Source organism: Nestor notabilis, unplaced genomic scaffold, assembly GCF_000696875.1.
Source record: "Nestor notabilis isolate BGI_N333 unplaced genomic scaffold, ASM69687v1 scaffold16062, whole genome shotgun sequence".
Taxonomy (NCBI): Eukaryota; Metazoa; Chordata; class Aves; order Psittaciformes; family Psittacidae; genus Nestor; species Nestor notabilis.
This window is the reverse complement of record NW_009919000.1, coordinates 34,371-49,011: the sequence shown is the minus strand read 5'-3', so window position 1 is coordinate 49,011 and position 14,641 is coordinate 34,371. Positions and strand designations below refer to the sequence as shown.

Below are 14,641 nucleotides of genomic sequence, written 5' to 3'. Positions count from 1 at the left end.
TGAGGGAGCCGCTACCCCTCCTCCTTCGCAGCGTTTCCCGCCTCCTCCTCTGAGGGGAGCTGCCTCAGCGCTGCCACGGGCACAGAGCAGCCGCCCCGGCGGCCATGAGGTGGTGTCTGCTCAGAGCCAGGGCTCGGCCGCCATGCTTGGGTCAGGGAGAGTGGGGGGGACCTTATGGCTCTCTCCAACTGCCTGACAGGAGGATGGAGCCAGGAGGGGGCTGGTCTCTGCTCCCAAGGAACAAGGGATGGGACAAGAGGAAACGGCCTCAAGCTGCCCCAGGGCAGGTTTAGGTGGAGCTGAGGAACAATTCCTTGCCCAGAGGGTGCTCAGGCATTGGAACAGGCTGCCCAGGGCAGGGCTGGAGTCGCCGGCTCTGCAAGTGTTCACACCCGGGTAGACTTGGAGTCACCAGTGGGTTTTACAGAGCACCCCAGAACCCAGGGCTGAAGCAAAGTCCAAGTGGCTTTAGCATTAGACCTCCAGGCAGGTCTCATTGCCTGACAAACACCGGGGAGACTTTGCTCCAGGATAAGGTGTTTACAAGTGCCTGGCCCGAGCCAGAGACAATCATCCTCCTCGGACACAGGGCCCCGGAGTCCTCAAGGGGTGAAGGGCTTTGGAACAGACAAAGAACCACCTCCATTAAACCAGATGATGGCAAAGAAAGAGGGAAGCAAAGTATTCCAGAAGAATGTGTATTGCAATTGTCCAGTCCCACAGAAACCCACCAGGGAACTATCACATCAATTGGGAGGGGCTTTCCCCTTTTGATACGTTGCAGAAACCCAATTAAGATCATGGTGACCATCTTCAAAGCCAATGTGTTCATAGGAGCTCATGAGCACTGCTGCCTCCCAGCATTCTATGTGCTTTTGATGATCCCTCGTGCTGTTCTGTCCTGAATAAATAGATCTTTTGGGGGTTATTAGATACAAAACTTCCCAATACGAAAGCAAACCTGAAACAAAACAGCTAGAAGACCCAAACCAACACACACACGAACGTGCAGACAGCCGCCCATTCTACAGGACTGAACGTCATCCACAGCTAGACAATTATTAAATACATCTTCAACTAGGCCACATTTACACGTTAAATACATATAATCCACTCAAACCTTGCATGTAAACTTTGTTGGGTACCTTCTGAAGAGAAGTATAATGTAATACATAGATATTCAAGTACAAAGAGCTCCTGGATTGTTTTGCTTGCACCAGTGCAAGAACAAAACCAGAGGTTTTGGTAATCTGTTTGGTTTGCAGCCTCTTTAGGGAACAAAGGTTAAGAATTTGGAGCCTCAGGTAAAAACATTGGGATTTGCTGCTGACCTTTTATGTGTTAAAGGATCTGGCCTAAGAGGCTGGAAAATGATAGCACTGAGACTCTGTCCCCTGTTGTTTGTGTCCTGGTCCTGCCGCTGCTCTGGAAGGGGGAAGAAGGAGGTTACAGCCACAGTGGCATTGCTCAGATCACTGGAGAGTTATGGCTGTAGTGAATTTTCCTCCTTCCCTTTCTCCCTAGATGCTCATAGGCAGCATTTAGTGCGAGCCCAGCGATGTGCAGAGGGGTGGGAGGAAAGGATGCCATCCCATAAGAGGAATCCAGGGCATCCTTATCCACATAAGCCACTTGGCAGCACAGTTCTTGATTCCACCTCGTAATATTGCAGGTCACCACCATGGTCTGGAGCCAGCACTGGCAGGAAAGAACTTTCTGCATGAAGTGGAAAGGAAGTCCCATTCTGCCCAGGTCTGGATTTCCCTTCTCCATCTCTTGCCAGTTAACTCTGACCTTGCAGGAAGACAATCCTATGAGCACAGCTATTGCTACCAACCTTATATACCCTGATGGGGCATGTCTTATGCATCTTCGAAGACTTCAGAGCTCAGTGGAGGAAGGGTTGGTTTAACAGCTATTCTCAGGGATCAATGGATCCTCAAAGTGACCGGCCTGAGGTCACTGGTAATAAAGATCAAACTAACCCAGCCACTAGCCAGCCCTCTTCTTTGGCCTTGGAGTGACTGCTCTACATGAACACCTTTGTATCTAAGGGAACCTGACCAGCTTTTTGTTCTTCCTTTCATTTTCAAGGGGACAAAGCTGTTTCCTAGCCAGAGCTCCCTAAGCTGGAGCAGCCACAGAGCATACCCTTTAGCACACACACTGCAGAGGATGATGCTTTTGTGCTTTGCCCCATCCTCAGATTCAGAGAAGCTTGAGCTCTGGACCTGCCAGGACATGGGAACCAGCAGGGCCCTTCCCTTTGCTTTGTACACCCCAAGCTCCTCACCCTGGAGGAAAACCCAGTGAGAAAAGAGCCCGGGGGCTTTTCTATGCCTGGTTGTGGAAGCTTTCCCTCAGGCCTGGTAAAACTGCTGGCTGGGAGCTGGGGAGGTGTGAGGGGTGTCCAGCTCCTTCTCCTCAGCTTCCCACAGGTTGTCATAGCTGAAGTCACTCTGGAAGCTCTGGAGCTCGGCGTAGTCGTGGTAGGCTGAGGAGTTGCTGTGTGGGAAGCTGGTCTCTGGCAGGTCATAGGTGCCAGCATCCCTCTCTGCAACAAAACAGAGAAAAGCACTCAGAGAGCTCATAAGCAACCCAGTAGCTGCCTGCTCCTCTGCCAGCAGAGAGGACACACGAGGGTCAGCAAAATCACAGTGCAGATGCAACCAGATGTGGGCAAAGTAGTGGAAGTGTCTGTGCAACCCTACTCTGCTCTGGGGAGACTTACAGTGTGCACCCAGCTCTGGGGCAACAACACAAGAGGGATGTGGAGCTGTTGGAGCGAGTCCAGAGGAGGCCATGGAGATGCTCTGAGGGCACCTCTGCTCTGGAGACTGGCTGAGGGAGCTGCCCCGTTCCTGGCAGTGTTCAAGGCTGGGTTGGACACAGGGGCTTGGAGCAACCTGCTCTAGTGGAAGGTGTCCCTGCCCGTGGCGGGGGGTTGGAACTGGAAGAGCTTTAAGCTCCCTTCCAACCCAAACCAGGCTGGGATGACTCTCTGAAGTGTGCCACAGAACAAACCACAAGCCCCCAGATGACTGGAGCTGGTAGGCAGTGAGCAGAAGCCAAGATCACTGCCTCAGACAGACACAGGCAGGGGGCAGGGTGACAGACTCAGTCCCACCATGAGGAACCATAAGGAACCAGGAGGAAGGGTGGGCACTCATGAGTCCCTGTGCTCCCTATCAGCCCTGCTTTGAATGATCCTTACGGAGACAGACATCGGCGAGGCAGGGTGGGCTGCAGCACCCAATGGGCCTCCCAAGAGTCTCACCTGTTAGCTGCAATGAAGGACCCAGATGTTCCTCTTGCAGAGAAGAGATCTGAAATGAAAGAGAAGCACTGATGAGGATGACTTAGCACTGCAGTCCTGGGATAACCACACACCAGGGAATCAGGCCTCGGATGGTTCCCCATCCCTGCTCCCCAAGATACAAAGAGCAAAAAGCTCAGAGCCCTGCAGTGACTGACCACTGTTCCAGCCTGGAGAAAGGCAGGAAGCCCTGCACCCCTGTGTATTCCCCTGCAGCCTGCAGTGTGGGGCACTCAGACTGCATTTACAAACTCACCTCTTCAAGGTAAGAAGCATCAGGAGGCTGCAGTTGGAGGCGGCATGAGGAGCTGTAACCTGGAGCCACAGGCACCTCTCTGCAGTGACTGGGCAGGGGCTGGCAGCTCCTCTTCTGCAGAGAGAGATGGTCTCTGCAGGCATTCACTTGTGCTGAGCCCGTCTGTCCAGGACACTGCAGGAACTGAACCAAAACGCTCCACATTTGATGCTTGCTATGGACAGTTGGGCAGCACTGACCTGCTGCTTCCCACCTGTAAGCCAGCCCTGCCCTGAACAGACTTGGCAAAGCCAGGTTTTCTGCCTACCTTACAAATTCTACTACATTCCAATCTTGAAAGCCTTAGATGGGAAAGGAAGAATTGGCTGCAGGACCCTCGCAGTGACCCACAGAGGTGGTGGAAGCTGGCCAGGTGTGAAGGCACAAGGAGGAAGACTACTGGTAGCTCAAGGGATGAAGGACAGAGACTCATGTCCCTGAGAGGGGAGTAAAACTAGAAATGTAGCCTTTAACAGACACTTATCACAGCTGGAGTTTTTTGGGGTGGATAAAGGGGTCTCTGTGTCTGACTCATCTCTAGTTTCTGTAGACTGGATGATCACATCTCAGTCTCTGCCTTTGTTTTGTGGTTTCTGGCTCTTCCTGGGATTGTCGTGAGTATCCAGTGATAAGACAGGGGAAACCTGTTCCCCTCTGACTCTGTCCTGGATTGACAAAACAGAGAACCTGCCCCACCCCAAAACACAGCTTCCGTATCCTGCTCAGGCTCAGGCAGACAGCAGGAAAAGAAATGGCCTGAGGCGTGAGTTCTGGAGCCAGAAGCCTGTGTGCTGAGTCAAGACCATAACCAGCAGCAGACACGCTGGGTGCCTCTTTACCTCCTCCAGGAAGCTGGATCCTGCCACGCTGCGAGCACCAGAGGAACTGGGGGTATAGGGGTCTGTGTACAAGGGGGAGCGGGGCATGGCTGGCTTCTCCAAGGAGCTGGAAGCTGTTGAGGGCTGACTTCCCACCAAGCTCCATCTGTTCAGCTAGAAGGCAAGAATTGAAACAGAAACATGACATGCGGTTCCCTACTTGGAATTCATCCCCAGAAGGGATCAGAGTGGGGAATCTCCTTGCAGCTAAAGTCCCAAATGCTGCTCAGTCATGAGGGATGACAGGGCTGGCTCCCAACTGTGGCCATCTGTGCTGACAAGGGGACTTCCCTGGGTGCAAGGCAGATGCACACTCACACGGCATCACACACGATACCAATAATGGACACACATTGGAAAGCTTGTGTTGGCTCAGGAATGAGTGCCCAGCATCTCAGGGCTTCAAGGTGTTGCTCTGTTTCTCATGTTTAACCTCACTTCCCATGGACCATTTTCAAATGGAACTGGGTTTCACACCTTCCAGGTCAGCTCTCCCTGCAAGCAGCACTGTAAAGAAAGTGCAACCCATGCACCAGCTCCTCTGCTGCTTGACCCTTCCCAGCCCCACCATGTCCAACCTGGGGCTTGGACCAACCTGGTTTGTAGAAGGTATCTCTGTGGCAGGGGATCGGAACTAGATGACCTTTAAGGTCCCTTCAAACCCAAACCATTGTAGGATTCCCTATCGCAGCCCCCTTACATTGCTGAGGTCCAGGTGTGGCAGGGGAGCTGCGGGGTGATGCTGCAAGTTCTGTGCGGAGTACGGCTCGTTGTACACCAAGGACAGGAGCTCGCCGTTGGGGTTCTCAGGAATGAGGCTGCAGATGTTCCTCTCCATGTCCTGGCTGGGCAGTTGCTGGCCACAGGGTCCACATTTGCCCTTGGACTTCCTGGCGCTGCCTCCTCTCCGCAGGTCCTGTGCCAGGCACTGAAATAAGACAGAGCCTGGAGATGGCTCTTCTCAAGCCAGTCCTGGGTACACAGACCTGCCTGCAACCAGTGCAAGGCACTGCCCTGCTAAGGCTGCTGCTGTGGCATCATGCTGCACTCATGCATGGTCCTGCAGCCGTGCCTGCGCCCCATGTGCTCCTCCCCATGCATGCCCCTGCATACATGTATGCTGCACAGGACCAGAACAAAGGCTCTGACACCATCACCTCCACCCACAGGCTTTTACTTTAGGTTTCCTGACCTCTGGACAGCCCCGTTTGCCCTTTTGCAATCTGTACCCACAACCCTAACGCAGAGCAGAGTTTTGGGATGGGATTCCTCGCAGACTTTTCCCTTATCAGCAGTAACATAGCTAAGCCAGGACAACTACAGGCTCCAGGCATGGATTTGCCCCACTGCATAGCAAACACTGACCACCTAGCTCATGGATAGACACTCTGCTCAAAGGCAGTGCCTGTCCCCACACACATCCAATGCTTTTGGGGGTTCACTTACATGGAGAGGCTGGGAATAGCCATGGGAAAGGGGATCCTCAAGCACTCTGCTCTCAGGCATAAGCACGAAGGACTGTCCATCGGGGAGAGAGCCACTGTTCTGGGAGAGGTGTGTTAAGGTGGCCACTCTCCCTCCTGACGCCCAGGAGTTGGTGCGGCCATCAGAAGTGAGGGACTCTCTCCCACTGCCAGCAAACTAGATGGGGGAGAAGAAGAACATGCAGGAACAACCCTCTGGACACAGGCACATCCCTCCCCAGCCCCATCTCCCACCACACAGCACTGTGACAACCTATGGCCAGGCTGAAGGCAGTAGGATGAAGCCTACTGGCAGCTCAGGGGATGCAGGACAGAGTCAGGAAGGACCTCCAATGGAAGGGAGGACTTCAGCAGTATGGGGAACACCAGCCACAGACTCAGAAATAGCCTTTTCCCAAGGGATGTGCCTTCCACAGGCACTCAATTATCCTGGTTTTGAAGGATTTTAATACAATATATGCCTATATAATGTAATATAGGGCTTCCAAATAATTTGCAGGGATCTGCAGCTTCCTGACAGCCTTCAAGCAGGGGACTTGAAGCAAAGTCTGCTGTGCCACCAGAGTACTCACTTGTGGCCAGAGACAGGACAGACAGGATAGCTGGGAGACATATATTTATTAGCGCACACAACCCCACAGCATGTTACCTGGCCGGGATGAGGCAGCTTTGATCCCGGGAAACTCTCTGATCCGGAAAGGGAAGAGTCAGCATTCCGGAACTGGGCTGTTTTGAGGCAGTAGAGCCACTCCTGGTAATCCTCATAGCTGCGGCAGGTCACCCGGATCGAGTTGATCAGTCGGCCTGTGGAAACATCACTCACTGCTCTTATTGGGCTTGATCAGAAACCCATGGGAATCTGCTTGCTCTGTCCCTCCTCACATTCTCCCGGGATCTGGAGACCCGGTGCATGGACGATGGGAATGCTCCATCTCCAGTGCTGACCTTTTCCACCTGGCTGAATGGGGGACAGAGCAACCACAGCCCAGACCTAGATGAGGGACCTCACAGCCTCTCCCTGCCAGCAAAGCCAGGGCACAGATGGTCCCAGATTTCAGAGTTCAGTTCACAGAGCTTGGCTGCTGACCCAGGGGATGGCCACAGCTCCTTAGCAAAACCAGCCCAGCCCAGCACACCCCTCAGCACACACCTTCTATTAGAAAGGAGGTTTTCTCATTCTCTTCAAAAAGCACTTGGATGGCGTTGAGTGGCAGCTCACCCTGTTGGAGAGATGAACAGGCTCAGGAGGGCAGAGCTGAGCACATCACAGCCCATGCTGTACAGCAGGGAGGGTAACGTGCCTGCGTCAGGGCTGGAGCCTCTGCAGGCACCTGGCTGGCAAACCGCCACTTCCACAGGGCTTTTCCATGAGGGAAAAGGAGCCTCCTGCAAAGCTTTTCCATCTTATTGGGGAGCAGGAGGAAGTGAATCCCCGGCACAAGTGGCTGCACATGCCACTTCTGTAAGCTCTGTCCTTACAAAGTCTCTTATGAGCTAAGAAAAACATTCCTTCCCTTGTAGTCCTGTTTTCAACAGCTTCCCATAGTTTAACGACAGACTTCACTCTGCAAACATGGTCCTGAATGAGGGTTTAGGTGCTGGAATGGGACTTCCAGCCTTGCAAACCGGAATGCCCACAATCCATACCCTGCAAAGCCTTACAAAGACAGGGGTGTATGTAAATGCCAGCTGGTGAAACGTGAACTCTTGTGCTGGAGGGCACAGTTGTGAATGCCCCTCCTGTGATCGCAGTGGGCTCTGCACTTGCATCCCTGTTCCTAATAGCAGGGCAAGGGAAAAAAGCAGCCTGTCACTGGCAAAACTGGAGTGAGAAGATGCCATCTGCTATTGCTCCTAAGTGCAATAGCACCTTTGCATGCACATCCACCACTGTCCTCTCTGCCATCACCCGGTGTCCCATGGTCATCCCCATATCTGCTGCTGTGCCAGGCCCAGCTCTCCGATGATCTCTGTGGGACTGGTAGGAACAGGACTGCCTGTTCCAGACTTCTGCTGTGCTGCCTGCTGCCGCCGGGAGTCCTTTAGGTGTCACTGCTGACAGCTTAATTCCCTATGAAGGGCAACCTGGCAGAAGGGCCAAGGGTGTCCTCTTTCTTTGGGGCTCCCCAAGCTGAATTTTCCTTAGGGAAATGAAACCAGAACAGTCCTGGGAGAGCAGCTGGAGCAGATTTTGCACTGGAACCACCTCACAGAGGAGCTCATTGCTTTACCCCTCAACTCTCTCATTGTCTAAGCAAGGGGAAACCAAGTGACACATCGTTTCTTTGCTCCTTAAGCCCCTGTTCACCTCCCCTGGACGTCACCTGACCCTGACTGTGGGCACGGAACACCAGGCAAGGGTAGCTGGTGCCAATGGCCCTGGGAGCAGCTCCTGGCTGGGATGGCAAACACAGGGTCTGGGGAGTGCTCAGGAAACAAAGTTCCCACTTCAGACCACTCTCCCACATGCCTGGCAGCAGCACCAAAAGCAGGAGCAAAGCCCTCGCCTTTAGCTCAAGGTCCTCTCAAGAGGTGCAGTCATTTGGGATTCATTTGCCTGAGTTTACAGGCTGCAAAACAAGGTGTCTAAGGAGAAACTCCTCCTCATGCCCTCGCTGCAAAGCTTACAGGCTCTGGGGAATGTGGCTGACGACGTGACAGCTTTGCCATGAGGGAAATGTGGAGCTCGACCAGGCGCTGTGGTTCATGCTGGCCAGCTGCCCCGGCAGCAGCCTGTGGGCACACGCAGCCTGCTCTGCTATTTCTCCTGCACCAAAGTGATTTATGGGCTGAGCAGTGCAGGAACGCTGACCTTGGGAGGGAGAGCCCAGGCAATGCTCTGTGACTTGTTCTCCCCTTTTGCTGTAAGAAATCATGGAATGGTTTGGGTTGGAAAGGAGCTTAAAGCTCATCCAGGTCCAACCAGCAGGGACACCTTCCACTAGAGCAGGTTGTGCCAAGTCCCTGTGTCCAACCTGGCCTCAACACTTCAGGTCATACAGATGCTGCAAGGCTGCATGTGGAGGGGTCCTGTGGTGCCTGCTCCTGCTGCTCCTCAGCTCTAGCACATTGGAGCAAGCTCTCCTGCCACCAAGAACAACTGCATAGGGCTTCCCCCAGGCACCCTATGCTCCATCCTCCCTAAGGCAACAGCCCCCTGTCCATGGGAGCTACAGTCCCACCTATGGAAGCACAGCAGCATCCCTCAAATAACACACATCAGCCGCAGAGAGCCCCTGCAGCCTTCCCTGGCCATGACATGAACTTTCCCCTCGCCAGCAGCTCCCCTCTTGCTGATTTCTGCCTTGCCCAGGGCCTTTTCCCACCAGCAGTGAGCCAGAGCTGCTGTGGGTGAGCCCCATCCTGGCAGGCTCAGCCCCTGCCTTCCCCTTCCCTGTCCCACACACAGCACTTGGCAGCAGCAGCTCCTGTGGGTTGTATGAAACTGGAGAACAAAAGGGCCGGGTTCTTCCTTCACACACAAATTGCAGGGCTCAGCGTCTGCTCGCAGGGAAGGGAAGTTCATTTGCAGAAGCCCTGGGAGAAGGAAGGCTCCTGTGCCTTGACTTGCCTGTGGAAAATCAGGTTCCCAGCACAGTGTCACAGGCTGGTGAATCAGCCCCTGGCTGCACTGGGCTGTGCATGAGCCCTGCCATTACCCCAGCACCGTGGGAAGGGAACATTGCATGGCCAAGGCAGACAAACCTGGCTTAAGCTTTCAAAAGAGATGTGTTCATCAGAAAGCCCAGCCCAAAGCCCCCTTACGTATGTTCCATTCTCAGGAGCTACAAACATGTTCCCAAAAACAAGCTCTGAGGTGTGTCACATAAGCCACCGGCTGCTGGAGAACACCCTCCAGTGTTGCATAGGGATGGAGGAGAGCTCTCACTGGTGTATGTCCCCCCTCACACCCCTTCCTGCTGCCCGCACAGCATCTCCTCTGGCCGGGGAGACACTCTATGCAGTCTTTCCTTGAGTTAAAAGCAGCCTGCGTGGCTCGGGGCCTAATGTGGACATGGTGAAATCATGTGAAGAAGGACCCCAGTGAGTTCACACTGCGTTTCACAAGCCCTTAGACTCTGCAGGGTTTTCTTGTCACTGCCTCATCTCCAGTGACTAGGAAGGATGCTGCACATGCAGGTTCACACACAGTTCAGAGCCAGAAAGCACAGGGCTGTTTAACAGCCATTGCAGTGATGTCTGAGATGGATTTCACCTTTCGGGGCTATTCAGACTGCAGGCAATGCGAATGCAGCTCCCAGGCCCACAGTGCTGTCTGTGCTGAGGATCCCAGCGCTGCTCCCACAAGCAAAGACACAGCAGTGCGCTAGAGAAGCTCCTCTCACATCCCCATGGGCACTCAGACCTCCACATCCTTGCTGGCCCTTCCACTGGTGTGTGCCAGACATTGCCCAGGTCCCACAGTGCCAGCAGCAGCCTCTCCTCTCTGCCCACCAGCCAACTAATGCCTTTGTCCTTCCCCAGGAGCATCTGGATGCTACCTGCTTCCAAGTGGTCCCACAGAGCAGGGCCTGGGAAGCAAGCCCCCCTGCTGGGATACTCTCTGGGGCTGTTCCAGATCCTGTCTCAAGCAAGCAAGCCAGGCTCTGTGCCAGCATAACCACACAGAAACATGCCAGCCTCCCTCCTCCCAGAGACTCAAGATTCCTTGGCAGCCAGCTCCTTCCCCCCTGGGCTTTTGTAGGAGGGCAAGGTGTTTCTCATGGGAAGATAGCTTGCAACATCCCTCTGCCTGCTGGCAAGGGAGCAGCATGGAGGAAAAGCCCTTGCCAACACAGGGAGCACAAGGGAAACCAGGTGGAGAAGGAGCAACAAGGCAAAGAGGTGCTGAAAGAGCTGCTGTGGATGGGTGAGGGAGAGCAGGGAGGTGCTGAGCTTACCTTAAAACAGAGGCTGTTGTGCTCTTCAGATACTATCACCAGTGTGGACGGGTAAAGCACCAGCAGCCGGTCATGCTGCTCCTTGGAAAGTAAAGAGGAAGAGGGTTCCCTGTGAACAGCCAGGCAGGGCTCAGGTCCGGGGAGCCCTTCACTTTGTCTGTCTGACAGCACCCTGAGGCAAGGGCTTTGGAAACAGGGGCTCCATGGAGATCCCTGACAGCTCCAGCTGCCAGCCCTGTCCTGCCAATGCTTTTATGCATGTGCTGTCCCCAAGCTGGAGACACAGGAGCCACAAAACCCCTTTTTGCATGCACCAAGATACAGGTAAAATGACCCTTCAGGGATGTATTGGATTAGTGGCAGCAGGTAGGCAGGAGCCTTGCACTTGTCACTTCATTCCAAGCCTTCCTGACAGGAGGTAGCTCCCCAGGGATGTGTCCTACCTGGAAAGGCAGATGCTGAAGCTTCACCTTGGAAACACAAAGGACATTGCCTAAGGATTCCCGCTGGGTCCCTCTCCACTCCTGGACAGGCATGTTCTGCACGGACCAGCGTAGCTCCTCCTTCCCCATGGAGCTCTGCTTCCAGTCATTCTAGGGACAGGAGCAGAACTGAGAAGCAGGGTAGACATGTCCTCCCCTAAGAGTTTAGGCAGCACACAGCACATCTCAGGACACTTTTCAAGCGTGGTAGAAGCAGGAAACAGTAAATAAATCTGTGCAGGAGCCAGTTTTCCCACTGGGACTGAATACTTGGTACCTGGCATCATCTGTACCTTGCCTTTCACGGGAACACCTCTGTTTTACAAGTGGGGAGATGGAGACAGGGAGGGAAGTAAAACACCCTGCAGAGACTGGAAGAGAAGACAAGTCTCTGGAGTCTGGTTTTCCAGGTCCTGGTCCCAGTCTTCTCCTCCTCCAAATGTTTTGTAAACTCTGGATCATTGCACAAGCAGCCAACTGTGTGAGAACTTCTCTGAACCAGCCCCAAACCTCTGACCCTTGAGGGGCTGTGGTGGTGGCACCTCAGGGTCACAGGTCTCCCTTTCCACACACACCCCCTGCCTGGCCCGATTGCAAAACCTTCCTTTTTGCACTCTCAGCCTCACAGGAGGCTGCACAAAGGCCAGGCTCCTCAATTAGAAGCTATGTGTGTGCACAGACATGCAGCAAGCTGTTGTCAGGGCTCAGAGGTACACAGCATCCGTGGGGTTGCCGTTCAGACTGAAATCCCACCACACTCTGGTGCTGATGGCACAGACCTAGGACCCCCAGGCCATCTGAACACAAATACACATTTCCTCCCCAGGCAGAACATTCCAGAGGCTGCAGACATTATCCCTCCCACTAAATGCAGCAGGAGCAATACAACATCCACCCAAGTGGCACTAACCTGAGAGAGGAAGGGCAAGCCAAGGCTTCCTCCGTTTAGCTGGATCTGTTTCTCCAGGTGATAAAGCCACTGCTTCAGCTCTGACTCAGTGGGGCAGAACACGATAAGGGGATTCAGCAGAGGACCTAGGTATGTGAGACACACGATGAGCAGAGCAGATAAGGGCACCAGTTGCAGCATCAATAAGTAAAGAGCTGGCCAGAGCTGTTACACTCAGCACATCACACATGGGCCGCCTGTCAATGCATTGCTCTGTCAGCATCACACTCCAGCCCCTCTTGCCACTACTATCCCAGCAGGGATGACTCCAGCACCTTCTCTCCACCAGCCACATCTCACTCTGACCATGAGTCACTTCTCAATCCAAATCCAGGCCAGGAACAAGAACCAAAGACAGTCCAAAAGTCAGTATTGACATCAAGAGACAGATTTCAGCTTGAAAGTGCACAGCAGCTCGTGAGAAGCATCTCTGCAGGCAGAGACTATCACACTGTGCTGCTGCAAACAGCCTAACTCAATGCAAAGTTTCATGCTATTTCTTACTTTAGCACTCGATATGTAGAACACTGGTAGCTTCCTGACACTGTTCAGTGCTTCACCAAATATAATCTGTAGCAGACAAGCTAAAGCTGCTCTCAGACATACTCATAAAGGGAGGAACAGCCCTTAAATCTTGTTGATTTGAATGTTTCCAGCTATCATTCACTTAATAGCACAAGCAGAGAAGCCTCACACCCCCCCTGCTATTCACTACAGACACAACCTAGTGACGTGAAGGATTGTTTCTGGCAGGCTGCAGGATGTATGTTATGATTAATAATTTACCAGTGATCTCATATTAAAGCATACTTGGTGCATGCTCAGTAAGATGTGGCTTTGAGGGACTTGGAAGTATGCAGATAAGCAAGTGTCCTGGGTAAGAGTGGTACTTTGCCCTGCTGTGGAGCCTTTCATCCCATAATTCCTGCATTATTCATGAACAACAGTTAATGATGACTTTGAAACACCGCTGTCTGATAGGAAATGCACTAACACAAACAGAGCAGGGGTGGGGAAACTGAGGCACAGACTCCCTGAGTGCCTTTCCATAACCTCTCCATTCAGATCTACTACAGTCATTAGGTGTCAAGCATTACTGGGCACCCAAGTGCCTATGTGCCATCGTGGCACCTTGTCTCCTCTTGCCTTGGTTTTCCAATGGAGATAAGGTGATTCCCTACTTTATAGAGTTGCTATGATGGTATAAAAGTGTTAGCTTTACCTACATATTCTGAATACTTCTCTGGGCATCCAGGTCCCTATACAAACAGCAGGCATTTTGGTGGTAGGGCATGACCCTTACCATGGCACTGCTTGCTCTGCCACCTCCTCTGAGGTCAGCCTTTCAGACGTATCCTGAGGGCTGTTTATGTTGCCACATCTAAACAGGGCCCCAAAGGAAGAGAAATGAGGAAAGGAACTCCTGCCTGAGCCTGAAGCCTCAGCCGTGCCTGAAGCTGGTGCAAGGAGCTGCTGGGGAGGCTGTGAAGAGAGGCTGCTGCTCATTCAGTTCCTGCCACTTCCCTCAGCCCCAAGGGCACATTTGTGACAGGGCTGTGACACAGCCGTGCTGAGCAACCTGTGCCGGCCCTCGTGCTCTTTTCTTCTGCCCTGTCCTTCCTCTTTCCTTTGTGAATGCTTCCAGAGGAGCACTGGAAGCAAGAAAACCCTTTCCCAGAGCAGTTTATTCCCAGCCAAATCTCTCGCTATGGGGACACTGAAAAGCTGCCCCATTTGTAGAGGAGGGAGAGGTAACTCAAGGTGCTCAACATCAGCATCCGAGGCTGTGCAAGAGATGGACCACAAAGCCAAGGGGACAGCCAGTCACAGTCTACTGCTCCATGCCAGTGTGCCAGGGATGGCTCTGGATGCTGCCAGGCTTCATGCTCATGCTCCACCTCCATACATCCAGTGATCCTGCCGGCATCTCTGATGTACTGAACAAGCCTGGGAAGCGCAGTTTATGGGGAACTGCTGACGCCACAGGATTGCACAAGAGGATGGATGCACGTCTTTTGTGTCTCAGGGTCATGAGACAAAAGAATTCCACCCTCAGTCTCTGTGGGGCCACAGACAAGGTTCTTATCCCCTCCGTGCCTTGATTTCTCCCCCTGAAGCTCCACTGATCTCACTGATCTTGAGCAACCTGCTCTAGTGGAAGGTGTCCCTGCCCCTGGCAGGGGGTTGGAACTGGAGGAGCTTTAAGGTCCCTTCCAACACAAACTAGGCTGGGATTCCATGATCTCCTGGCAATCCAAATGTTGCTGCCTCCTTGGTTTCTTCATGTCACTGCTTCCTGCTATACACAACACTCTGTCAGAGGGGCTTTGGTTTGT

General features: G+C 53.2%; 1 protein-coding gene across 1 annotated transcript in view; it reads right to left on the bottom strand.

Moving 5' to 3' along the window:
* Positions 1–2,360: 2,360 nt before the first annotated feature.
* Positions 2,361–14,641, bottom strand: part of PLEKHN1 (pleckstrin homology domain containing, family N member 1) — a 21,919-nt gene continuing 9,638 nt past the window's right edge. Inside the window, exons 6-15 of the mRNA XM_010010026.1 lie at positions 12,267–12,391; positions 11,318–11,467; positions 10,875–10,955; positions 7,124–7,193; positions 6,623–6,777; positions 5,936–6,130; positions 5,190–5,417; positions 4,451–4,603; positions 3,278–3,326; positions 2,361–2,554 (exon numbers count right to left, since the gene is read on the bottom strand). Coding sequence (XP_010008328.1) covers positions 2,361–2,554; positions 3,278–3,326; positions 4,451–4,603; positions 5,190–5,417; positions 5,936–6,130; positions 6,623–6,777; positions 7,124–7,193; positions 10,875–10,955; positions 11,318–11,467; positions 12,267–12,391 — 1,400 coding nt within the window. The remainder of the gene's footprint in view (positions 2,555–3,277; positions 3,327–4,450; positions 4,604–5,189; positions 5,418–5,935; positions 6,131–6,622; positions 6,778–7,123; positions 7,194–10,874; positions 10,956–11,317; positions 11,468–12,266; positions 12,392–14,641) is intronic.